This window comes from Sceloporus undulatus, chromosome 3 (genome assembly GCF_019175285.1).
Source record: "Sceloporus undulatus isolate JIND9_A2432 ecotype Alabama chromosome 3, SceUnd_v1.1, whole genome shotgun sequence".
Taxonomy (NCBI): Eukaryota; Metazoa; Chordata; class Lepidosauria; order Squamata; family Phrynosomatidae; genus Sceloporus; species Sceloporus undulatus.
Window position 1 is genome coordinate 114284684 of NC_056524.1, and position 25373 is coordinate 114310056.

The 25373-nt window shown below is 38.7% G+C and overlaps 1 protein-coding gene across 1 annotated transcript in view; it reads left to right on the forward strand.

Moving 5' to 3' along the window:
- The window catches only part of STK24 (serine/threonine kinase 24), a 35052-nt gene that overhangs the window by 5786 nt on the left and 3893 nt on the right, over window positions 1-25373 (forward strand). The window contains exons 2-10 of the mRNA XM_042459552.1: window positions 851-1081; window positions 10768-10824; window positions 12615-12723; window positions 12814-12971; window positions 17443-17628; window positions 19349-19494; window positions 19749-19872; window positions 21404-21472; window positions 24254-24390. Of these exons, the coding sequence (XP_042315486.1) occupies window positions 851-1081; window positions 10768-10824; window positions 12615-12723; window positions 12814-12971; window positions 17443-17628; window positions 19349-19494; window positions 19749-19872; window positions 21404-21472; window positions 24254-24390 (1217 nt within the window). The remainder of the gene's footprint in view (window positions 1-850; window positions 1082-10767; window positions 10825-12614; window positions 12724-12813; window positions 12972-17442; window positions 17629-19348; window positions 19495-19748; window positions 19873-21403; window positions 21473-24253; window positions 24391-25373) is intronic.

Here is a 25373-nt window from a genome sequence, read left to right on the forward strand (position 1 = left end):
AGAGAGAAAAGAGGGTGTTGAGCATTTGCATTGAAGAGCAACATGGTAGCAGTGGAGCTTCACCAGTTTGTCTAGAGCCAAACTGTAGGCCTGCTTTCTAAAAAGCCTACAGAGTCAGAGTTTCTAGCAATTCTCCCATTTAGCGAATCTTCTGCCCACTGTATACCGTTGACGCTGTGTTGTTGTTGTTGTGCCTTCAAGTTGTTTCTGACTTATGGTGATCCTAAGACAACCTGATAATGGGAATTTTTGTTCAGAGGAGTTTGTGATTGTCTCCTGCTGAGACTGAAGGAGTGTGACTTGTCCATGGTCAGCTATTAGGTTTCCATGGTCAAGTTGGGTTTTGAACCTTGGTCTCCCAGAGTCCTATTCCAACACTCAAACCACTGCCATCCTGGCTTTCACTGATGCTGTGTTATACAGTTGACCTCCATATCCACCGATTGGATTTAACCATCAATTTATCCACGGATTTAACCATGCAAGGCTTGAAAATATTCTAAAGAAATATACATTCCAAAAAGCAAACCTTGATTTTGCTTTTTTATTTAGCAATTTCATTACACCATTATTATTAATGCAACTTGAGCATCCATGGATTTTGGTATCCATGGGGATGTCCTGGAATCAAACCCCAGCGCTCACTGTAGTTTTTTCATTCAACAAGAGGCTAGCATGATTAGTTTGTAGTGGGAATAGTCAATGAATATAAGCTGAAATTTCCCTGAAGCCTCTTTGCAATACTGAACGTGACTTCAGAAGTCAGCATACATTATTTGGAGTATTCAGCTGAGAGCTGCAGTGTAAGTTAAAACATCAACATGGTCAACTTCTCTTTTTCTTTTGCCAGAATCTGAAAGCTGATCCAGAAGAACTGTTTACGAAACTAGAGAAGATTGGCAAAGGTTCATTTGGTGAAGTTTTTAAAGGAATAGACAATCGAACTCAAAAAGTTGTTGCAATAAAAATAATTGATCTTGAAGAGGCTGAAGATGAGATAGAAGATATTCAACAAGAAATCACAGTGCTGAGTCAGTGCGATAGTCCGTACGTTACCAAATATTATGGATCCTATTTAAAGGTAAAGGGTTTTATTTATGTTAAACTTGAAAGCTCTTGCATGAAATATATTGTTTTATGAATTGAGATATTTGTGAAATAAATTAATAGCTTTCGGTGAAAGGCGATCTGCTTTGAATGCTAGATAAAATTACTAATACTAAAATTACTGATACTGATATTCAAAATAAGGTATGTGTTGCAACCCAAGAGAGGAAAATTCAGAACTAAGGAAGAAGCAGGTGAAGGCAGGTTTATAAGAAAAATCAGGTGAAGACAGTTTAAATAAATAAATAAATAAATAAAATTATTTAAATTTATAAATTAAATATTAATATATATAAAATTATATAAAATATATCAGAGCAAAGCCTGCACTGATATTATATATATATATATATATATATACACACACACACACACACACATATATACAATTTACTTTTATTGCTCTCATACTTCAAGATTATTGCTAGCTTGACAGACTTGCATTATCTCACACAACCTTTTGAAGATTTGTAGCTAAGGTTACAATTTGCATCTTTCTGTATGCTGTTATGCTCTGACCTCACCCTTGCAACCATGTAACTGCTACATACTTTGGGTTTTAATATTAACTTCCATCAGTGTGTCTCATGACATGGATTGAAATCCACAAGAGCTCATGCTAAGATAAGCCAATTAGTCTTAAAGGTAAAGATTCCTTCCCTGCCTCCCATTTTCCTTTTAGATAATTTTCAGTTATTCAAAAAGAAATGTGTGTCCTATTTACACATCACAGAGGTGGAAGTATTTGATGTTGTTTCATGAGTGCTAGGTACCAGTCCATCTGCCACAGTTTGTGTAATTTGTGTAAATTGTGATGCTAGCAAAGCATGGAAAAATTAGCTTCGGTGAATAGTTTCCACAGTATTGATACAGGTAAAGCTCTTGTAGCAAACAAATAAATAAATTATGAAATATGTAAATAAAATAATAAACAAATTAATAAAATTATAAATAAAAATAAATAAAATATAACATAAAATACAAAAAAATAAAAGTAAATAAAAGTAAATAAAAATATAATATGATATATAAATATTAAAATATAAAATTAATATTAAATATATGAAACATGAAATATAAAAAATAAAAATATTATAAAGTAAATAAAAATTAAATGCTAATAGAAAATGTATTAAAATAAGATAAAAAGAAATACAATATATAAAATATACTGTAAAAATAACAGCAAATATATAATAATATATATAAAAATAAAAAAAAATTGTCAAGCCGAAAAACAAGCAGAGAGCCTTAAGATAGGGTCTGTGGTTTTCCAGGTAGATTACTAGGCATCAGTTTACTTAAACAGCTTCCAAAGCTGACACTCACATATCTGCCATTGGATTTGATGCTTGTCTCAAGCTCAAGCCCCTTTTCTTTTTGCCTGGAGTTTTACCCTGGCTGAGCTTGTGCTATCCTGCCCCAGTGCTCACCCTGGGTTGGCATGGGCATGGGCGGGTGTTCACACCCTGACCCAGGACTGGGTCACTCAAGCCCAGATTCTAGGAGGGAGCATATCACACCAATATTAAAATCACCTCACTGGCTGGCAGTTAGCTTCCATAAAGTGTTGATTATAACCTTTAAAGCCCCATGGTTAGTGTTAAGGTTGCCAAGGTTGTTCTCTGGGGGACTTTTCTTCAACCAGCCAGGAGTACAGTGGAACAGCTGCCCCTAAGCTGTTGAAAGATCTGCTAGGAGAAATTTGACCGCTAAATATGTTTTTTTTAATTTAAAACAGTATTAAACTACCTATCTCTTCCAGCAGGCCTAACCAATTTAAAATTGGTATATTCTTACTTACGTTGGGATGATTTTAATCTGTAATGGTCATCTTAATGTTATGTTTGTGTGTTTTACATGTATTTACATGTATTTAGTTATATAGTTGGCCCTCCATTTTCATGGGGGATTGTTCCGGAGCCACCCCCCCTGTGAAAATGGAGGCTTGTGCATATTCAAGCCTCATAGGGGCTTGAATGGGGCACAGCCCGTGCGTGCGTGCCGAGCTCGTGCCCCATTGAAAATAGTGGAGATAGCCCCCTGCAGATTTTCGAGGTTGCGGATCTCAGATCTGCGAGTTAGGAGGGGCGACTGTATATTGTGTTTACCCAGCCTTGAGCCATGTGGAGAGGTGGGTAAGAAAAAAATGTTGTTATTCTTACAGTCAACCCTTCTTATACACGGATTTGTTATACACGGATTCAAGCATACACGGTTTGAAAATGTTCCGAAAAAGTATAAATTTCAATGATCAAACCTTGATTTTCAATTTTTTATAAGGGACACTGTTTTGCTCTGCCATTATATTTAATGGAACTTGAGCATACACGGATTTTGTTATCCACGGGGGATCTTGGAACCAAACACCAGCGTATAACAAGGGTCCACTGTATTATTAGGCTGCCATAAAACTTCTTCTGAAGCTTTCTGAAGTTTCAGAATAGTCTTCCAAAACTGGTTGCACATCATTCTTGAGGCCTTGTGAAATTTGCAAAATTCTCATTAATTTGTATGCTGCCTTTAAAGACTATACAGCAGTATCAAGGCAGTTTACATAATAAAACCATGCCATCATGCTGGTATACAATCTCTTGCAGAAAAACAGGATCACAATCCCATCTGGCATACACAAACTATTACATTATCGAGTTTATATATGGCTTGGAATCTTCTGTTGATACAGTGTATTCACAGCATATGAGCATCCAGATTTTTGTGATGGAAAGGGCTTTGCAGAATGAAATCAGTGAGAATTATTCAAATATTTATTCACGATTCAGTCATTGAGTCAATAAACCTATTCTAGATGGAGTACCAAGAGAGTTAAGGCCCTAATCTTTAAATAGCACCGTTCCTTAATTCACCTTGTATTTATCAATATCAAGATTGTGTTTTTGACTTGCCATTTCTTACATCAGTGTACTTGATTAATTTGACAATTTTCATTATTTCTCATGCTGTGAATAGCCTGCTTTCAAGAGAGAGTTCCTTGTTATTTCTCGATTTACTGAATATTAATATTTTGGCTGATGAAAATGAATTCCCATTTAACTCCAGAGTTAAACTTATCATTACCTTTTATCAGAGTTATCATTTCCTCTTCCACTTCTTCCGACAATATAAAACTGAGCACAATAATGTCTAATAATTTAATGTATACTTAATATGTGTTTATCATTCCCCCTGTTACCTAAAGAAAGGTGGGGAGACGGGGGGGGGCACCAACTACCAGTATTACTTCAAATGTTTGGGAACTTAGCTTTTGTAGTAGGCTTAGGTAACCTTTGGACCATTTGCACCTGTTTATACCAGTACTATACCAGTACTAAGTGAGGAGTACTCCAGGTTTGGGATGAATTAAGAGGATTTATTTAGAAAAATATGTAGAGTGCAATCACATACGTACAATAGCCATTCATACAGACAGTGCACAGAGCTAATTGAAATGAAATTGAGATGATAGAGTTAGGGGATTTGCAGAAGATTAATACAGTGGTACCTCGGGATACGAAATACCCAGGTTACGAAATTTTCGGGATACGAAAAAATCCCATAGGGAATTATTGTTTCGGGTTACGAATGTTTTTTCGGGTTACGAAAAAACTTTTGGTGCTTTTTTCGGCTTTTCCGCACGGAATCGCGGCTTTTCCCCATTAGCGCCTATGGCAATTCGGCTTACGAAGGCTTTTCGGGTTATGAAAGCGGCCGCGTTACGAATTAATTTCGTAACCCGAGGCACCACTGTAATTACTTGTCAAATGATAGACCATGGAAAGCTGGAGTGGCTGAGACTGGGAAGTCTGAGGGCGATACAGGACATACTCAGAGTTTAGAGGTATATGCAGAGGCTAGATTTTGTAACCATGCTTATACCTAAAGTATAGCCTCAAGTGGTGGGCTATCTTGTCAGGAAGCAAAGGCTGATGGTCCTTTCCCAGGAATTGGCAATGAGCTGGAGTATCCCGGTTTCTTTTTGCTCTGGTTTTTAGCCCCTGAGTGCGGCTTTGGTCCGGTTTCCAGCTGCTTTTGCCCCACCTTCAGAGCAGCTTGAAACTGCTTTATTTTGCCCATCTGTTTCACCCTCTAGTGTTCCTGAAAGGTCATCAATCTCTCCTCGACCTCAGATAATGGGATATAAAATATGGAGACCCCAAAGTGCAGTGTGGGGTATGCAGGGTGTGCTAACATCCCATTGGCCAAATTGATAGGCTAATTTAGGAGAAGTCTATCATTTATAGTTGAAACATGAATATCCTACTTAACAGTATTAGCAGCAATCTGTACCTTTTCTATGAACAAGTGTTCTAGAATAAAAAAGGTATGAGTACATGGTATCTCTAATGCTAGGTTATTGTGATATTCAGTGGAAGTATTCAACCATTGCTGCTATAACCCCCCCCCCCCTTCAGTCAGTTCAGGTTACTAGCTTATTCCATAATCAGTGGAGCATGAGACCAGGAGATGTCTCACTTGAAGAATGGGAAGAGGTTCATTTGGGAGCAGGAGAAAAACAGCAGGTGCCTTTTGATTTTCCTTCAGTATGTCTTGGCTGATGCCAGTATTAGCTGAGAACCATTTGGCTTTTAAATAATTTGATTTTAAAACCTAAACTAGTCACCATAGGCTCCCTGGAATAAGTATGGAGATGCCATCTACAGATAATAACTGCACTTCGGATTTTACAAGGGCCGCAAGTGGAGGATGCATGTTGAACCAAGATTTACTCCTGCTCCTGCTTCATTGACAGTTTAATGTCCATTGTTTTAAGACTTCTGATGACATGTTTTTCAAAGAGTGACAAAATATTTGTTTGCATCTTTAGATGCAGATGAATTGTTCCTCTCTAGGCAAACTGAAGAAACTTTGTTGTTATGTGCCTTCAACTTATGACTTATGGCAACCTTAAGAGTTGTTTGAGTGTTGGACTATGACTCTGAAGATGAGAGTTTGAATCCCGTGCTCAGCCATGGAAAGCCACTGGGTGCCTTGGGCAAGTACATACTCTCTCAGCCTTTGAGGAAGGCAGAGGCAAACCCTCTCTGGACAAATCTTGCCAAGAAAACTTTATGAGAGGTTCATTTTAGGGTCACGATAAGTCGGAAACACAACTACTGTACTACAAAGAAGAAACTGCCTTGTCTTTACATTATAATGCTGCAGATTCACCACTAGATGGCTCTGTGGCATCAACATATTTGTGCACCAATTGTTTGAGCCCCCATATTATATAGATTGCCTGTTTTCTTTTTAAAAAATAAACTCAATTTATGCTTGGATGGAGAGGAAAAAAATAGTACTATGCATTGTACCCCATCTGTAAGGTTTAGGTTGATTAAACATTTTAAAATGTAACTTGTAAGTTCTTTAAGCAGTAATTAAACAATGTTATCAAATCCCAGTTGATATAAAGTACTAGCTAATTAATACCATATGATGCACTTTATCCAGAGAGTTTACAGAATGGGGAAAAGCAGAGAGGTAACCCAGTTTTAAGAGGGTAGAAAGAGAAAGGGGGAAGATATGTGAGTGGATTATTGTGCTACCTAACTATTTAGATAGGTTTCCATTGAATGCAGAGCTCACTTTGTTTTGTTCTTAAGATAGCCACTTTCTATGTGCTTGGTACCTGCCCAGAAGAGATAATTTCTTAAAAGGCTTTCAACAACAACAAAAAAACCCCTTAGCAGCCTCAGAACATTCTTCCCAGCATAGATATAGGATCTCTTACTTTTCTTTCCTTTATTTCCTGCAACTCAGCCATTTGAGGGTATTTTACTCTCCTTTCCGACCTTACTACAAACTACTATTGCACAGTTGCCTCTCAAGTCTTATTCTTTCATGTTCATGTTTGATAACGATGACTTGAGGGGAACTGAAAATATTGGCAAGATGATGTATGTTCCTCATAGGGGGAAAATAAACTGCACGAGGATCACACAGTTGTCAAGAGAGATGAATTTTGTAACCAATATAAGAAAATTGGAAGCTAGTGCAAAGAATAGGACTATAAAAAATAATAGAAGCAGGGATGGCTCTCCTTTTTGGCAGGGTTAGAAAGCCTGCCCCAGATACCGAGTTCTGTATACTTTTAATAGGACAGCAACTCATCAACCGTACTATATTTTTACCATTGTTTTTGAATATTCTGTTTCAGACGTCAAAATGTGACTGACCATTTCCACACAGAGGTCCTTACATTAGTAAATATTCTTTGATAAGTTAATCATTTAAGATTTACAAATGACTAAATAGTACCTTTTAAAAAATCATTCCATAACATACTACTGTAATTTTTTTCTGAAGTAGATATATAAATGGAAATGTGAAAATTGGTTCTTGCAATTAGGAAGAAGCTATTTCCTAATGGCCTGTGGTGTGCGTGTAACAGTACAAATGCTATCCAGACTCTCAGTGAAGTGTTTCAAATGTTGACTGGCTGTACTTATACATGCCCTGTTAGACATTGCTTTCATTTTGTGTTCAAGCTACTTGTGCTATATCTCTTCTAGTGTACTTACAGCTCTGAGTTAAATCAGTCCTTGGGTGACATTACTTTGTGTTTCCTGAGTGTATTCTGTATTACCCGTCAAAGAATGCATTTCCCTACTATCAGTAACCATGCTGGATGGAGAACTTTAATGAAAAGGTTGTTGTTAAGTGCAATCAAGTCGACTTCGACTTATGGCAACCCCTCTAAGGAGAGACCTCTAAGTCATCTTATCTTCAACAACAATGGTGGTTGATAAGAATGTCATAACCTCAATATAGATTTATTCAAATTTTCATAGGAGTAAACTATAAAAATACTTTATTTCCATAACTTTCATATAACTCAGCAAACAGTGTATTTAAAAGCAGGTAATTTACATCTTAGAGAGCCAGCATGGTGTAGTGGTTTGACATTGAACTACAACTCTGGAGACCAGAGTTTGAATCCCAGCTAGCCCATGAAACCCACTGGGTGAGTTTGGGCAAGTCACACTCTCTCAGCCTGAGGGGAAGGCAATGGTATTGTCTTCCTCAATGGCAAACCTCCACTGAACAAATTTTGCCAAGAAAACCCCTGATAGGATTTTGAGAGGGCCTTAGGGTTGCCATAAGTTGGAGACAACTTGAAGGCACACAACAAGAATAAAATCAACAATGTACACCTTTGGGACATGAAACCCATATTTTTCTTTCTTTTTTAGTGGGCAGTTTTGCACTAATTTTGTAGCTTTGGGGGAAATTTAAGAAGCAGATGGTGATGATGGAGAACTGGTAGGTTTTAAATGAAAAGAGGAAAACATTTCTGGACATGTTTTCTCTGTGTGAATTGAACTGTAGCTGTTATGTCTCCAAGAAGTATATTGCTTCTGGATTTGGAGTGAATAAATTGCAAGTCTGTGGAATTTCTCATACTAAACAAGAACTAGTTGACAGTGAATTATTACAGTTGTGTGCCTTCAAGCTGTTTCCAACTTCTGGTGAACATATCATGGGATTTTCTCAGAAAATATTGTGTGCGCGCGTGTGTGTGTGTGTGTGTGGGAGAGTTGCTACTGCCTTCTTCTAAGGCTCAGAGAGAGTGATTTACCCAGGGTTACCCAGTGGGTTTCCGTAGCTGAATAGGAATTTGAACCCTGGTCTCCCTAAGTCCTAGGCCAGCACTCAAACCTGCTGGTTTGGCAGTATGTTGAATGAATTACAAGCAAGTTTATTAAACAACAAGGACTAGACTGGAGGTACATCCTGATACCAGGCATGTTATTTGCATCCTTCAAATATCAGGCGTCTTCATAAATCCTGGTGGGTTGCAGTTGATAATGTCTAAAGCTATCCTACAGTTGTCTTAGACTGGAAGTACCATATGCAGTCCATCTGTGCCATATGTGAGCTGACCATATGCTACTTTGATCATACGTGTATGGCAAGCCCAGGGGGACAAAATGACCTGCGCGCCCATGCACGGCCCTTATTTTCAACGGGGCTTAAGCATATACATTTTTTCCCTTATGGGAGAGGGGGTCCAGAAGAGATCTGCCACATATGTGAAGGGCCCACTGTATACTCACCTGTAAGTTGAAACATTTATGTGCAAAAATTGACCCTAAAATCCTGGGTCAACTTATATATGAGTCAATACAGTAATACCTCTTAGAAAGGTCTTGACAGATGCTCCACCTGGATGCCCCACTCTCCCTGCCTCTGCAATGATCTCTGAAAGAGCTGCCCAGGCAAGGAGTGTGTGTCTTTGTGTGAAAGAGGGGATTCCCTTCTCAATCAAATATTAAAACATTTCCTCCCCATCCTCCTCCTCCGGATCTCTCTGACCACCAAACCCTATTTTACCTCCATATTCCTTTCCTTTTCAATCTGATGTTAAAACCTCTCCCCCAGCACCAGGGTGTTTGGTGGTTGGGAGAGGTCCAGAGAGGGAGAAGGAGGGAGGAAAGTGGTGTTTTCCTTTTGTTTTGCCCTTTACATCCTTTGTTACATGCCCCTAAAGCCTTTCCTTGGCTTATGCTTGAGGTTGACTTATAGTTGAGTATATATGGTAGTATGTTCAAATTTGAAACATCCTTTATTTTAGTAAATCGAAAGTATACCTGTCTTAGTTTTTATTTCTCTTTCATAAGAACGAGAAACTAACTAGAGTCTGAGGAGCTGCGTTGTATGGATTTCAGTGATATATCTTGACTCTTCAGGTTCCCTGGTTTCAGTCTAGAGTTCATCCGGTCCCCAGTCAGTTAGTGCAAATCTGTTTTTCACATCGTCTTTAAATCTTTTGGGGATGTTCTTGAAGTTGTATTACAGCATGATGCTTGGTTTAGAGTCTTCTTTACCTTTACTCTCTGGGGCTGCCATATTGGCCATGCAGAAAAAAAGAACAAAATCTGAAATCCACAAAGCAGTGGTATATTTATTGGGTCTAAGGAAAGGGTAGTTAGCCTCACAGAGGAGAGAGTTTGCCAGGAACTCAATGGAAGTTACTTTGCTGTTGCTAATGGATTGGAAATTTTATTGCCTGACTTTTACTGCCATTTGTACCCTTTCCCTACATGTCCAAGAAGGGGAGTGGCCTCTAGATTCTTCTGGACCATCTTAATTAACAGCAGGAGAAACATCCTAGACAAAATGTAGGCCTGTGACTCCGCACTAACTAGTGATTTTGATATCTCACATGATGTATTTTGTGCATTTTAATTGGCCCATTAAAGGCATCACTGTTTTGTGGCTTTTGGATGTTGTTGCATTTTCCATGAAACAATATGTCTTACTCTGCACACACAAAACAAGCAATCATGCGTGTTAAGGGAGAAGAGAGATGAGACAAAGAATCTTCTCTTTGACCAACTCTCTCAGGAGTGTAATAGTTCTCCAATCACACTGAGAGTTTGAGACAGTTATTATGGCTAAAATTAATCTCATTTTTGTTTGTTGGAAAATGTCATGTATTCTGAAAAAGGGTTTAAAAGGAGCATTTTTGGTATTAATTATGTTCTCCTATTTATAGTATTAATTATGTCCTCCGTGTTTTAGTCTTAAATTTTCCATGTGTGATTAAATACAAACATAAAATAAAATACACAGAGGTTATATATTTTGAAAAAAAGATGTTCAAGAGTTATTATAATTTCCAGCTCTATTTACATGGATATTTGTCTTTATTAACAGGATACCAAATTATGGATAATAATGGAATATCTTGGCGGAGGTTCTGCTCTTGACCTTGTAAGTAATCAGTTTTCATTCATGCAACTAAAGGTTATTCTTACTTCATCTGAATTTGCCATAATCACTTATGCATCATGCGACCATAAGAATGAAAGCTTTCCAAATATGCATGATGACCAGTTTAGTAAGGGAAGAACAAAATATGCTTGCACAATTACACAGTTCTGACTTTTTTTAAAATGGGGGTGCTTGCAAAATTGTAGGATCGCATCAGCTGGGAAATATAGTTGATATCCCCACAATCCCAGGTAGAAGCCATCCCAAACTGGCTGCATCTCCACTGCAGAAAAATGCAATATGACACTGCTTTAACTGCCATGGCTCCATCCTATGGAATCCTGGAGTTAGTAGCTGTTTGTGGCACCAGAGTTCTCTGATGGGGAAGACTAAATATCTCTCAAAAATACAGATTCCAGACTTTCCTAGGATTGAGCAATGGCAGTTAATGTGATGTCAAACTGCATTATTTCTGCAGTGCAGATGCAGCCTACACTGTAGAAATAATGCAGTTTGACACTACTTTAACTGCTATGGCACCATCCTACAGAATCCTGGGTATTTGTAGTTTTATGAGGCACCAGCACTCTTTGGCAGAGAAGGCTAAACTACAACTACAAATTTCAGGATTCATTCATTGGTGTCAAACTGGATTATTTCTACAGTGTAGATGCATCTTGTGTTAACATGGTAGAAATGTTTCTGTTGACTTTCAGAGAGGTGCATGTAAAAAGGGGGAAATCCACTTTGTCCTTTCCTGTGCAAGGCAAATGGCTGTGTTGGTGTCCATAAGCTTCTCCTAGAGCCTGAATAGATGAGGCAGGATAGCACAAGGGCTGAAGCTATGCTATCCTGTCCTGGTTAGTCCCTGGGTTGGTGTGCAGATGGAAGGGTGTTCACACGCCTGTCCCTGCACCAACCTAGGACCACTTCTTACCTTTCCAGCAGGCAATCTGTCCGAGAAGCCTCCCAGTCTCCCCATCTCATGTGGAAAGGGGCACCTGACTGCACCCATATGGCTAGATGCCCCGTTTCTGCATCAGATGGGGCAACTGGGAGCTTCTCAGATGGATCATCTGCTGGAGTGTAAGGAGTGGGGGGGGGCTGTCTGAAAAGCATGGTTTTGCAGTGGAGTTTTGTAGAAACTCCATGCTAAACCAGGGCTGTTCTACCTTGGGGTAAAGGCTCTACCCTGGTTTCATACTGGATCCCCCGGATACATGTCTGCATAGGCAGGATAGGCCCCAATCCTGCTGCAGGTGTTTTGGCCTGTATCTTCTAAAGTAAAGGATGCGAGGCCAGGGGGAAGCCAGGCCATTTGCCCTGTGCGGACATCCCCCTTGCCACAAGACAGGGTTTTCTTTTATTCTCGTGTATTGAGATGGGCACTCTCCTCTCAAGGTAGGTGGTACTGCCTACTACAACTCTGTAAATTCATGCATGAGGAGATGCATGTATGCACTACTAGTAGTAATAACAACAATAATAACAACAAAATTTTGGAGAAATATTACTTTTAGTTTTGTGGAGTTGCTTGTGTATCTAGTTCTTTTCCTTGCTCTATATGGTTGTTCAGTACATCTAATAAGTAAACTTTCTGATTCATAAACCTTTCTAAACAACTTTAAGGAAGCTGTAAATGAAGTTTATATTACCTATAGTTTAGGTAACTATAAATGAAAGTACAACAAAAATAAGGACTGATACACCAGGTTAATTTTTTCTTCAGCATTATCTTCTGTATTATTGTGATATTTTATTCTGAAAATAATCAGTTGTGTTTCTTCTAGTTAGAACCAGGCTCTCTTGATGAAATCCAGATTGCTACAATATTAAGAGAAATTCTGAAAGGACTTGATTACTTGCATTCAGAAAAGAAAATTCATAGAGATATTAAAGGTAAAACAGTAGGGTTTTTGCTAATAGTTTAAATTGCTTCAAGCTTAAACTTTCAAACTGCAAATTTCTTTTTTCATAAATGTTTTCTAGCTGCTAATGTGCTGCTCTCTGAACAAGGCGAAGTCAAACTAGCAGACTTCGGTGTAGCTGGACAATTAACAGATACACAAATAAAGAGGAATACCTTCGTGGGTACACCATTTTGGATGGCACCAGAGGTTATAAAGCAATCTGCTTATGATTCAAAGGTAAGATTAATTCTGGGGACTTTAAAATTTTCAGGAAACAGAGAGAACTTATTCATTTGTTGTCTTTGTCCATGAGCAGACATGTTAAACAAAATGCCATGGTCCTGAGAGGGCACCCACAATCAGTATTTAATAGGGGAATTTTATTGCCTAAATTACAGCAGCTGAGAGGGATTGGGCAACTCAAAGCAGGAATCAAACCTGTGTATACCAGTTCTGAGAAACAGAACTCTATAAAGCAAGGTCCAAATGTAGTTTTATTTGTAAAAAGGATGCACCACTTTATTTGTGCAAAGAAAGCACCAGAAAAGTATGCTCTCACACACACTCACAAGAACTAATGATATAAAAGGTGGTAGCAACTAGAGACTTAAAGGATTGCAGAAGGTAATGCTCTACCAGTTCCAGAAGGGAAAGTTCCAGTTGGGGGATTTTGTAAAGTGAAATGGCTCAGCAGCTGCCAGGAGTACTTAGGAGTCAAATGAAATACTGACAGGGTGTCTGAACCTCAGCGAGATCAAATTGGAGGTCCCTTGGCCAGCACATTTATAGGGTAAAATGTACCCCAGGGCAGATTTTGGGATTAAAGTGAAGTTTCCAGGAGAGAAGAATGAGAAGGGAAGTTGTAAATGACTGGACAATCAGTGCAAATGTCTCTGGACAATGGAGTATTTTCTCCAGAGGGAGGTATGCATGGACTTTGGTTTTTTCTTTCTTTGCAAACATCAGTTCTATCACCCACCATCACTGCTGTCAATGAAGGGATTATGCAGATTTTGATCTTGATTGATCTATCCCAGCTATATGCTCTTGAGTTTCACCCATGCTGAGCAGGATGTCCTTATATGGCATGGCTAATTTTCTGCACCCTCTTGGCTGCATGGCCAAACCATCCTTTTTGATATCAACTTGATATCAAAAAAGGAGTGGTGCAGGGGGCTAGACCTTGGGGTAGTAGCGCATGCGTTCCTGGCCCAGGTGCTCAGGCTGGTATGGGGATAGGTGTTTGTTTACATGCCCACCCATGCCTACTGTATAGACCCAGTACTATCACACACCCCATACCTTAATCTCCCATTGCCACTACTTTCAAAACCCACATCACAGCATCTAATATGGAAACGGGGTGTCTAACTGCACCCACATTGCCAGGTGCTCCAATTCCATGTAAAATGTGGTGACAGGGGTCTTTTCAGTAGCAGCAGTGGTAGAGTAAAATAAGGGCATACCAGGCTGTCTAATCTGCTAGGATTTGCCAGAGTTTCTGGGAAACTCCATGGCAAATGAGGGGTCAATTTGAACCACATTAAGTCCCATTTATCCCAGGATCAAGCCAGATCCATGTCCATTCTGCCAAGATCCATCCTGATCCTGGCTCTGGGGTATTGACCTCTGTCATGCAAACAGGATGATGCGAACCCGGAGAGAACCCGGGTCTTTTGGTCCATGCAGATAGACCCTTTGTTAGGGACCTGCCCAGGCACATTGAGATCTGCATGAGTGGATTTGAGCAACTTACCTGGATCCATGGAGATTTGCAATAACTTGTGTGGTGGATGGGGGGAACTGCACAGTGGTATTTTGTTTTATTCCATGTGAATATCATTTACTATTACAGCTTAGTTGTGGCTTTTCTTGTGGGTGTGCTCTGTTCAGAGCTCCATGGCATTTAAAACCCTACACAGAGTGACAGAAAATGCTTGAGATATAATGTGTGGATGCCGAAGAATGTTATACTTCAGTTTCATACAAGATCATTAACAGTTATAAATGCTGATTGGGAATCAGATGGAAACACCCCCTCCCCCTGTAAAAATGATATCTGAAAATACAATATATCAGTTTTCATGTTGGATATCTTATATTATCATCACCCTCATTGATAATATTGATAACTTTATGTAACTTGTCAGAAGAAAAGTGAATGTTCTAGGATGATTTCCTTCATCTTAGAAACATTGGAGAACACTCTTTGGAGAATAGTTGTGGCATCTGTGGAAGGTTTCTTTGTCAGAGAGGGAAGACATTTTATGCTTGATCATGGCATTAAGATTGTAGGCAAGCCCAGACTGCACACCTTTTACATTGTTATCAGCCACTTTGTATAACGGCTAATACAACAGACCTTCCACATGACTTAATTTTTGAATTGTACATATGTTCTTTTGGAGCTACTACAGTTGGCCCTTGGTATCCGCTGGGGTTTGATTCCAGGACCCCCTTTGGGTAACAAAATGTGGATGCTCAAGTCTCATTAAATACAGTGGCATAGTAAAATGGTGTCCCTTACAGAAAATGGAAAAACTGAGGTTTGCATTTTGGAATTTGTGTATTTTAAAAATATTTCAAGATGTGGATGGTTGAATCCATGGATACAAAATCTGTGGATATAAAGGTCTGACTGTATTTCTTTCTTCATGGAACAGCTAATATTGTACAGGTTGAGAATCTCTTATCTGAAAATTTGAAATCTGAATGCTTCAAAATTCAAAACTTTTTTCATGGGTGGTTGAGATGGTTGCTTTCTGATGGTTCAGTGTACAGAAACTTTGTTTCATGCACAAAATTATTAAAAATATTGTATAAATTACCTTTAGGCTATGTGCATAAAGTATATATGAAACATAAATGAAGTCTGTGTTTAAACCTGGGTCCCATTTTCAAGATGTTTTATTATGTGTATGCAAATATTCCAAAATCCAAAAAACATTCAAAATCCAAAGCACTTCTGGTCCCAAGCATTTTGGATAAGGGATACTCAACCTGTATCTGGTTTTATTTGGGGGGGGGGCATGCTAGCATTTAATGCACACTGGCTAAATATACCAAGGCTAGATATTGCTAGACATAGCTTCGTAAAAAGGCACATATGTATAACAGCCCTCTTTCTGCCCCCTTAGTGGATAGACCTGGTTTCCAGGTCCATGCCACCTTACCCTACCAAAGATAGACTACTGTATTTGCAACTATCTTTTGTTTTTTTTGTTTTTTGTTTTTTGTTTTATTTTTTTTGAGGTGGGGAGATAGACTGCTGTACTATAACAGCTACATAAAAAATGTTTGAGTTTCTGAATTTTGTGTTTGTATGGCAGCAATCACTCCTCATAAGGACTGGAGGTGATGAAAACAAAAGACTTAAAAACGAACAAAGAAGTGATTATGTTGCTCATTTCAGTAACTTCAGTCCTTGAATAAAATGCCTCATAGTAAGGTTCTGCATCGACTAGATTTAAAATAATAAAAGATAGGAATCTAAAGTTTATGATTTCTGGCCTGGAAGGGAACAAATGCCCTCCTGTCTTGGAGACATCCATGCTTGGATACCTTCTGTGTGGCCAAACACTCATATATGTGCCCTTTACAGTATCTGTCTCTGTTTTCTTCCACAAGTGAAATATGTTGTTAATACATTTGTTAAGTCAGATGTGTATATTTAATATTCCCTCTTGTATTATTGGTATCAACATCATTTATACAGTACCTTGCTTTTTCCTCAAAACCAGGATTCAAAGTGCCGTACAATTTAAAATGAATACAATATAGTTAAAAACAAATGAAAGATTAACACTAAAATAAAATTAAACCTTTAACAATACTGAAAACAATTGAGGCTATTCTAGCCTCTCTAGGGAGAGAATTCTGGTCACTAGGGGCAGCCACTGAGAATACCCTGGGTCATATCCATACCCATGAAGGTGGTGGGACTGAGAGCCTCTCCTGAGGATTGGGTAGACTTATACAAGGATATATGGTCTGTCAACCTGGATCTATGCTATGTTATTCAGAGGACATAATCAACATTTTGAATGGTGGCCTGAAATGGACCAGCACCCAGTGGAACTATTGTTGCCAGAGAATTGTATCATCCTTGTCACCAGCCCCAGTTAACAACCCGGCTATGGCTGTTTGTACCAACTGAAGTTGGTGCAATGGCAACTGCATGTAGAGCGTGTTAGAGTAATCCAAATGGGATGTAACTAAGGCATGTATTAACCATGACCATATTAGTGTGCAACTTTTTTATTATTAACTTTAAGTGTGCAAAGGCACTTCTGATCACTTCAGAAACCTAGTCCTCCGGGTCGAAAGCTGAATCCAGGAGTACACCCAAATATGTGACGCGCCCAGAGGGAAGCATGTGCTTATCTGTAAATAAATGGTCAATACAATAAAGGAAATTGGCATTCATGAAATGCTTCAGTTGATGGCCTACTGTAAAAAAATGTTATTTTTAAACAGACAGATTTTAGAACACACCAACTACTAATAACCAAACTTATAAATTATTGCATTGTTAGAATTCTTTTTAGTAAAAATCTTCATAAACAGTTTTCAAACTTTCAAAAAGTTATCATTTGGCTTCACCTTTGAAATCCATATTAATTGGGCAATTTGGACTAGCTTGGCAACCTTAACCATCCATTTTCTGTCCTTAGTGCTTCCCTCCTGTAAGATTTCTTGTGTGTTACAGGCAGATATCTGGTCGCTGGGCATAACAGCCATAGAACTAGCAAAGGGCGAGCCACCACATTCAGAACTGCATCCAATGAAAGTTTTATTCCTCATTCCAAAGAACAATCCACCAACATTAGAAGGAAACTACAGTAAACCTCTCAAGGAGTTTGTTGAGGCCTGCTTGAACAAGGACCCAAGCTTTGTAAGTTATTTTGTCTACCTTCGGCCTGTGATAATTTTAGGGCATTTTGCTTAACTCAGGGTTGTGAGAAGATGGAAGATAGAACTGTTGGATATATTTGGGTGGTGTGTGTATTACATACACTATTTATGTATTACGTACACTATATTGTAGAAATAGAAACTTGCTGAAAACAAATGTTTACCTTCCTTTGTCAAGTTTATTTTGAAAGGAACTTTGTTCTAGATATATGTGTTACAAATGTCAAAATAAGATTGTTTTCATGTTCATTATTAAAGTAAAAAATTATAGCTCAAGCAAAGTAGTGGCATAATACCCATGTCCTTTTCATGTTTCTGACTCATTTCAGCTTTTGCATAGTTTCTATCCATGTTTTGTCTCGGTTGAGTGGGATATGGCACATTGCTACCTCCTCCACAAAATTGCTTAGCTATCTTGTGCGAGAACCATTGTGTTTTTTTTGGGGGGGGGATTTGAGGAATGACTTTAAAAACAAAAACAAAAATGATTTCCATTTTGGTGTTTTTGTATGCCTAGGCCTAAATGTAGTTTTTATTCCTAACTTGAATCTGTGGGATTTATGCGTTGATTTGTGTGTCTGTGTTTGTGCCTTAAAGTCCTTCAAGTATTGACGTATGGCAACCGCATGCATTTTTCATAGGGATTTTTAAAGCAATGAATATTTGAAGGTGTTTTTTGCCATATGCTTCTTCTGAAATATAGCCTACTACAGCATCTGGTATTTCTTGGCAGTCTCCCATCCAAAAATACTAAGCAGACCTGACCATGCTTACTTTCCAGAATCAGATGGGATCTAGTGTCTTTAGGATATTTAGGCCATTGTGTCAACTTACCAAGTTGTTATTTGCTCTGTGGGTGTAGACTGCAGTTAGGACTGATGGTAAATTTAGGTCCTAGATTGCACCTACTTTGCTCTAGAAGTATTTGGGCAGGTTGCAGCCAATGCATTGTTCGTCTTAGTACCTTTTCCTTTTCTTTCTACTTCAAGGGAAGGAAGGGAGTATAGAAACAGGAAGCTTTCATTAGTCTCAGGTTTAATTCAGTAAATGTGCATTTATTTATTCAGTAAACTTTAATTCATTTTAATTCATTAAATGTGTATGGTGAATTTATGGTCATCAGATGAAGTGGGCATGGTTCAAAGGCTTTTTCAGATAAAGTTGTAAAAATATGATGTAGTATTATGAGCTTCAGCCCACTGCTGAAATTGAGCAGTAAGCTGGGGACTTTTTTATTTTTAAGAGACCAAGTTTGAAAGTTACACTTGTGAGAGTTCAGCTTTCATCAGACTGGGTCAGACTGTTATTTTAAATCTGTCTTCCTAAAGAATAAAGACTTACTCGAGAAAATAACAAACATGCATTTTGTGGTTTAAAAAGTAAACAATAATGGCTTTAATAAATATATGCATAAAATAACTGAAACCTAATTTAACTGGTGATGGTTTAGATAAGGAGAAATAAATCTCACCATCTTTTAAGATAGCAGGAAGATGGGACAAGCTACTCCTAACTGACTGCTGACAGCAGTTTTTAGCAGTTTAGAATCTTGAGAGAGAGCTGTTAAACTGCCTCAAGACTGACAGGAACAACATGATAGAATGAGAGAGGGAGTCCCTATCTATATTCATTTTTATTCAGTAGATGTGTATTTATGGTCACTTGGTGTATTTAGTAAAGGAACCTTTTTTATTTTTAAGAGACCAACAGCAAAAGAACTCCTGAAGCACAAATTTATTGTACGAAATGCAAAGAAAACCTCTTATTTGACAGATCTGATTGACAGACATAAAAGATGGAAGGCTGAGCAGAACCATGATAACTCAAGTTCTGAAGATTCTGATGGGTAAGTGTGGTTACCAAGATGCATAAAGCTAGAACCCGGTTATTTTTATTCTAAATAAATTAATCAAAAATCTCTATTGCTATAAGAAGGCAATTTCACACCAACTTTTGTTTCTAATAAAAATTAGAATTTTGCTTTAGTAGCATTACTTTAAATTACTCACAACTGAGTTTCCTAGGTTTATGTTATTGCCACCCATTAATAAAGTGAATGAAACTGTTTTATAATGTTTCATAAATGTGTTTGCATTGAAGTGAAACAGACGGCCAAGCCTCAGGAGGCAGTGATTCAGGTGACTGGATATTTACAATCCGAGAGAAAGATCCCAAGAATCTAGAAAATGGTGCTACTCAGCTGCACGAGTGGGAAAGAAACAAGGTATTCTTTATATTACAGATGTTGCAAGAAACCAGAAATTAGTATTTTAAATAGTAATGCATGTTTTTTTATCCAATTTTGATTGCCAAAACCTGAAGTATGCTTTGAGATGTAAAGATTTTATTATAACTGTAGTCCAAATCTTGTGCCACCTAGTAAGCCTGTGCATATTTTTAAAAATAAATTACAGTTAATTGCATAGTGTAGCACAGCCCCATAGGTGGGCTTGCCTTCCGTTTACGCAAAGGCAAGCCCTGGCAGAAGTAATGGGGGTGCGTACCGGCATCACACACCTTGCACCACGCCATGAGTGCATGCCCCATTATTTTCAATGGGGCTTGAGCATATGCTCTTTTCCCATACATGAGGGGTGGTGGTTCCAGAACAGATCCCCCACATATGGGGAGCATGGACCATATAAATATTCATAGCTGTAATACTCTGCATTTGTTCTAACTTATCCTGTGTGTTGCAAGTAGAAACAAATCTTGCCCATTATGTTTTTATTCGTTGTTGTGTGCCTTGAAGTCATTTTCCTACTTATGGTGACCCTAAGGCAAATCTGTCACAGGACGTTTCTTGGCAATATTTGTTCAGACAGAGTTTGCCGTTGCCTTCCTCTGAGACTGAGAGACCATGACTTGCCCAAGGTCATCTAGTGGGTTTCCAGGGCTGAGTGGGGATTCGAACCCTGGTCTCCAGAGGTATAGCCCAACACTCAAACCAGTTCACCACACTGAGTCTAGTTTTTACCTGAAATTCTACCAAAGTGGATATGGGATGGGATCAGCACCACCTTTTGGATTGTGTACTCCAGAGACTGTTGCTCACCCCAGAAAAGCTATTTGTGAGGTTCAGAGGAATTTCTGATTCAGCTTCTGACATTAGTATGGGGAGCTGCAGTTAGAGGCACAAGCTAACAAATTCATAAGTACTTGACTTTGGGGAGCCCCACTTTGAGGACATTTTATTGTGCTGAAGTAGGTGGCTTTGTGGTGTCTGAAATGCCTCCTGGGACCTCAGGTCTGCCTCTAAAATATCGCTGACTGTCCAAATTTGCCACTTAACTTGTTTTATGCAGTGCTGCAACTAACAGTGGTAATGGGGAGATTGTGATGCTGTTGTCGTTTGTTTATACAGTGTACATATTGAGGTGTTCTTGTCATTACTTCCTTTGCTTCACAAATTAACTTTTTAAATCAAATATGCATAATTGAATGCTTTCGATAAATATGTAACCAGTGTATTCAATATGCTAAAATTTACTTTGCTGCAAGCTAAATGGCTTGTAATATTCATTGTTGCATTTCCTTATTGTTTATCTTACAATCATTTGGTGTATGATGTGTGCAAGGGCACCAGCCTCCTGGAATTGTAATTTCAGCTTACAGTGTTAATTTAAAAGTTACATTAATGGATATTGCATATGCTTGCCTTTGGAAATGTATTGCATTAAATCAAGAGTGTTGAAGAATAATTGCAAGTTCCACAAGATTAACATATGGAATTCTTTACCTTTTTTTTCTTAAAGGAAAATACCATTCAGAGGCGGCCTTTGTCTCGGTGTTTATCTACAATTATATCACCATTATTTGCAGAGGTAAATTCTCTTTGAATTATTTCTCATCATTGGTTTAGAGTTTGTATGGTGGTGGTACAGAAGATCCAAGAAAGCAAATGGGACCAGGTTTATCCTTATAAGAGCATATATCAAACAAGCTGACTGATCAGTATGCAAAAGGATCTTATAGCACCTTTGAGACTAGCTGTGTAAAAGAAGCTGTAGCATAAACTTTCGTAGATTTGGGGGCAAAACAGACCACCTCTTTGGAGCAGCATCCAACCACCTCTTTCCTCACCAGATCGGGGCTGCAGCAACTGCATGCCACGGCCCCAATTTGGTGCTTTGCAATGGCAAAATGCTGCACCTTTTAGCTCTGGCAAAAAGGCGTCCTTGCTGCAGTGGCAGCAGCTTTTTGGTGCTCCTTTGGTGCAGCGTGTCTTAAAAACCTAGTGTTGTTTATAGTGAATCTAAACGCTGTGCCAACAGAGTGCCATAACACTCCCACCATGCAGTTGGGCATGTGGCTTGATGCCGGGGTGATGCCAGCATCAGGGGGCCTGGCATCAAAATGCTACGCCTCCATGCCGGCGCTTCAAGCCGGTCTGCTTAGTTCCTTGGTGTACTTCCTCAGATGAATCAAAGTAGACCAAATCTATGAAAGCTTATGCTACAAGTTTTTCACACAGTTAGTCTCAAAGATGCTACAAGACCTCTTTGAATACTGATATTGTGGACTAACACGGCTATGTCTCTGAAGCTGCTGATTTTTTTAAAAAACAAAAACAAAGATAATTGTCAAGTATAGTTTCTGGTATTAACATCTTTGGAGTGGTGGTAACATGTAGTTGTTCTATGGAAGTGGTGAGTTTTCCCAACCTGGGGAATGCAGCTTGGTTTAGTGCCTGCGTCTGTCCTTTTTTTTTCTTTCTCCACAACCTTTTGGGATTAAGTCTCATTGAGGTGGGTGGTGGAGAGAGGTTTATACTGGCAAATGTCTATCAGTAGTGGATGGCAGTCTCCTCCTGCCTGTTTTTATAATGCTACAAAGTTTGAGGAATGGCAGCTGCTCCTGTATAGCTCTGCATTTCCCTACTAAGGGGCTATGGGGGGTGATCACTGAGGTGCACAAGTGTGTCCAAACATTCCTATCATCCCTGTGTGCAAAGCTGTTTTTATTTATAATCAGCTGACCATTTGTTCCTGCAGTCTGTTTCATTGTTTTTAACCTTTTAAACCTGCTGAGTCCAGGCCACAAAGTAGGAAACTATTACAGTCCGGATCCCTCCCCGTAAGGCGAATTCCGCCTATGCTCGAGCCCCATTGGAAACAATGGGGCTTGTGTGTGGCGGCGCGGGCGTGCGCGGGGCGCAACGGGCGCGCGCGCATTCAATTGAATGGGACGCGCCGCCCCACACACAACCCGCGGCTTGAGCGCGTATGCTCAAGGCCGCGTATGGCGCGCCTGCATATGGCACGGGTGCACTGTATCAGTAAATGGCATCATCCTGTATAAAATCCATTCTGTTGCTCACAGTAGGGAGGATTTACTTTCACTTTCCACTAGCATGAATTTGGGCATCTTCAGCAAAGACAGATTTCTCTGCAGATTTTCTTCTGCAGATTCCAAATGTCTGTGCAATTTTAAATATTACCAGCGTACCTGTTGACTCACTAGATAGACACAAGACTAGGTTTTTAAGATGTTGCCCCCCCCCCCCTTGAAGCGGTTTTAGAAACAAGGCCATCTTAGTTCATGTGAGTTAGCTGTCCAGGGAATGAAGACATTAGAAATTAAATGAGTAAAAAATCAATAAAAACAAAGTATAGTTGATGGTAACAGAAAATCAGGAGATTCAGGAAACTACTGAGGAAGAAGAGGAAGCAAATCATACACTTTTCCATCAACAGTGGGCTGTTAGCCAGTCAGGTTGGGAAGCAGTTACAGCAACTGAACCATTGATAATCTGGCCCTGTTTAGACAAGTAAATCAAATTTATTTGTACAGTGAATCTCCTTTGCTTTTTCCTTTCCTTTCCCCTTTACCTTTCCTTTCCATTCTTTTTTGTGGCATACTAGGCTGCCTATGTTAGCACAGAAATCACTTTTAAAAGAGATTTGTAGTGCAGGGGAAAGAGGTGGGGTGGGAGCAGGATGTTATGTTGAAAATAATTAAAATGACCTTGTTAAAGTGGCTGTGTGGCATACACAGAACTATTAAATCATACAATTTTATAAACATTTGGTAAGTGTGACTCCTACTCCTGCCTAAAGTTCCACCAGGGACTCATATTTTTCTTAGTTGGATTTACTTGCTTATATGCAGTGTAATCAGAGAACATTTTAACATTTATTCTGTACATCGACACACAGAGTCTTAAATATAAAGTGGAGTGCTAGCTTTGTTTTTAAACTTTAGAAGAATGAGAGGAAACAAAGCTTTTTTTATTTTTTAAAAAGCCCAATGTGTTTTGGCCTTTCCCCAGTTGGCCTTCTTCAGGGGCTATTCAGTACAAGTGGACATTTGTCCAACAATCAGATGTCCACTTTTATAGAGAGTGCAGACTGCAACTCCAGGAATTTCTCAGGTTTGAATAATCCCTGAAGAAGGACAATTGGTGATAAGGATGAAACGTATTGGGCTTTTAAAATATAAAAATAAATGTTTTTGGCGATCACATAGCATGTGAGACTTTGTCTCCTCTCATTAATCTACTGTCAATATGTGCTTTCTAGTTGCCTGCTGTTTTTCAACTTGTTATACTGTAGTGCATAAATATTTGGGGTTGTTTTAATCACTAATATGCTTATGATTTTTAGTTGAAGGAGAGAAGTCAGGCTTGTGGGGGAAACATGGGATCTGTAGAAGAACTGAGGGAAGCCATTTATTTAGCTGAAGAAGCATGTCCAGGAATTTCAGATACCATGGTGACTGAGCTTGTGCAAAGACTTCAGAGGTAAGAGTGCATCATTTCATCTTTAGATACATAGGAAATCATTGCATTTATGTGTGCAGGTGTTGCATGCCTTCTGTTTTAATAAAAAGTTAAACAATGGTCAGTGGTGTAGGCCTCTGTGTCTAAATTATTTGTAGAACATTTTTCTGAGGAAACTGTAGCCTAAAAAAGTAGCCGGCACACTGCATCAATCAAATATATATTTGTATCGTAGGGAATAGTTTAAGACAAAAATGCCATACTAATATTTTAGATGGGAAGAGGTTTGCATGATATTTGCGTCTGGGATTGTGTTCAAACAAGCTAGAATTTATAGAAAGGTAACAAACTCTGCTTTAAGGCTGTTTTTATGAATTCAGTTTCATTTGGGCATATTTTAAGTATAACATGTGCACATGTGTTGAATTAAATATTTATTTTACTTAAAGAAAACTTTTTTAATTTGAATAATGTTATTTCCTTATAAAATATTAAAATATAAATATACATGAATATGCAAATGAAAATACACACACTAAACACACGTGTGTGTGTGTGTGTGTGTGTGTGTGTGTGTGTGTGTGTGTGTGTGATGTCTGTATGTAGATGTAAAGGGGGTCACAAGGGTAAAAAGTTTGAGAACCCCTGGACTATCACACAATTCATAGATATCATACTTTATTAAGCAGCATTACTGTTATATGTGGAAAGAGACAGTGTGAGAGCTGGAGGAAACCACCGGAGTAATTTTTGTTTGTTTCTCAAATGGCACACAATGTTCAAGCTGGTGTAATGTGAGATTAAATGTAAACTTATTTTTTGTTCATCAGGTGAATAAAGAATCTCTTGCTAGTTTTCTCAGAAGGGCATTTGAGAAAATAGCCGAACAATAGAAACAGTTTGCTGAGCATCTTACTGCAGAAACATATGTCAAAATGTCAATTTAAAAGCAATCATATATTTATTTATTGGTTCTTGAACAGCATGAATGGCTCTCCTCCTCC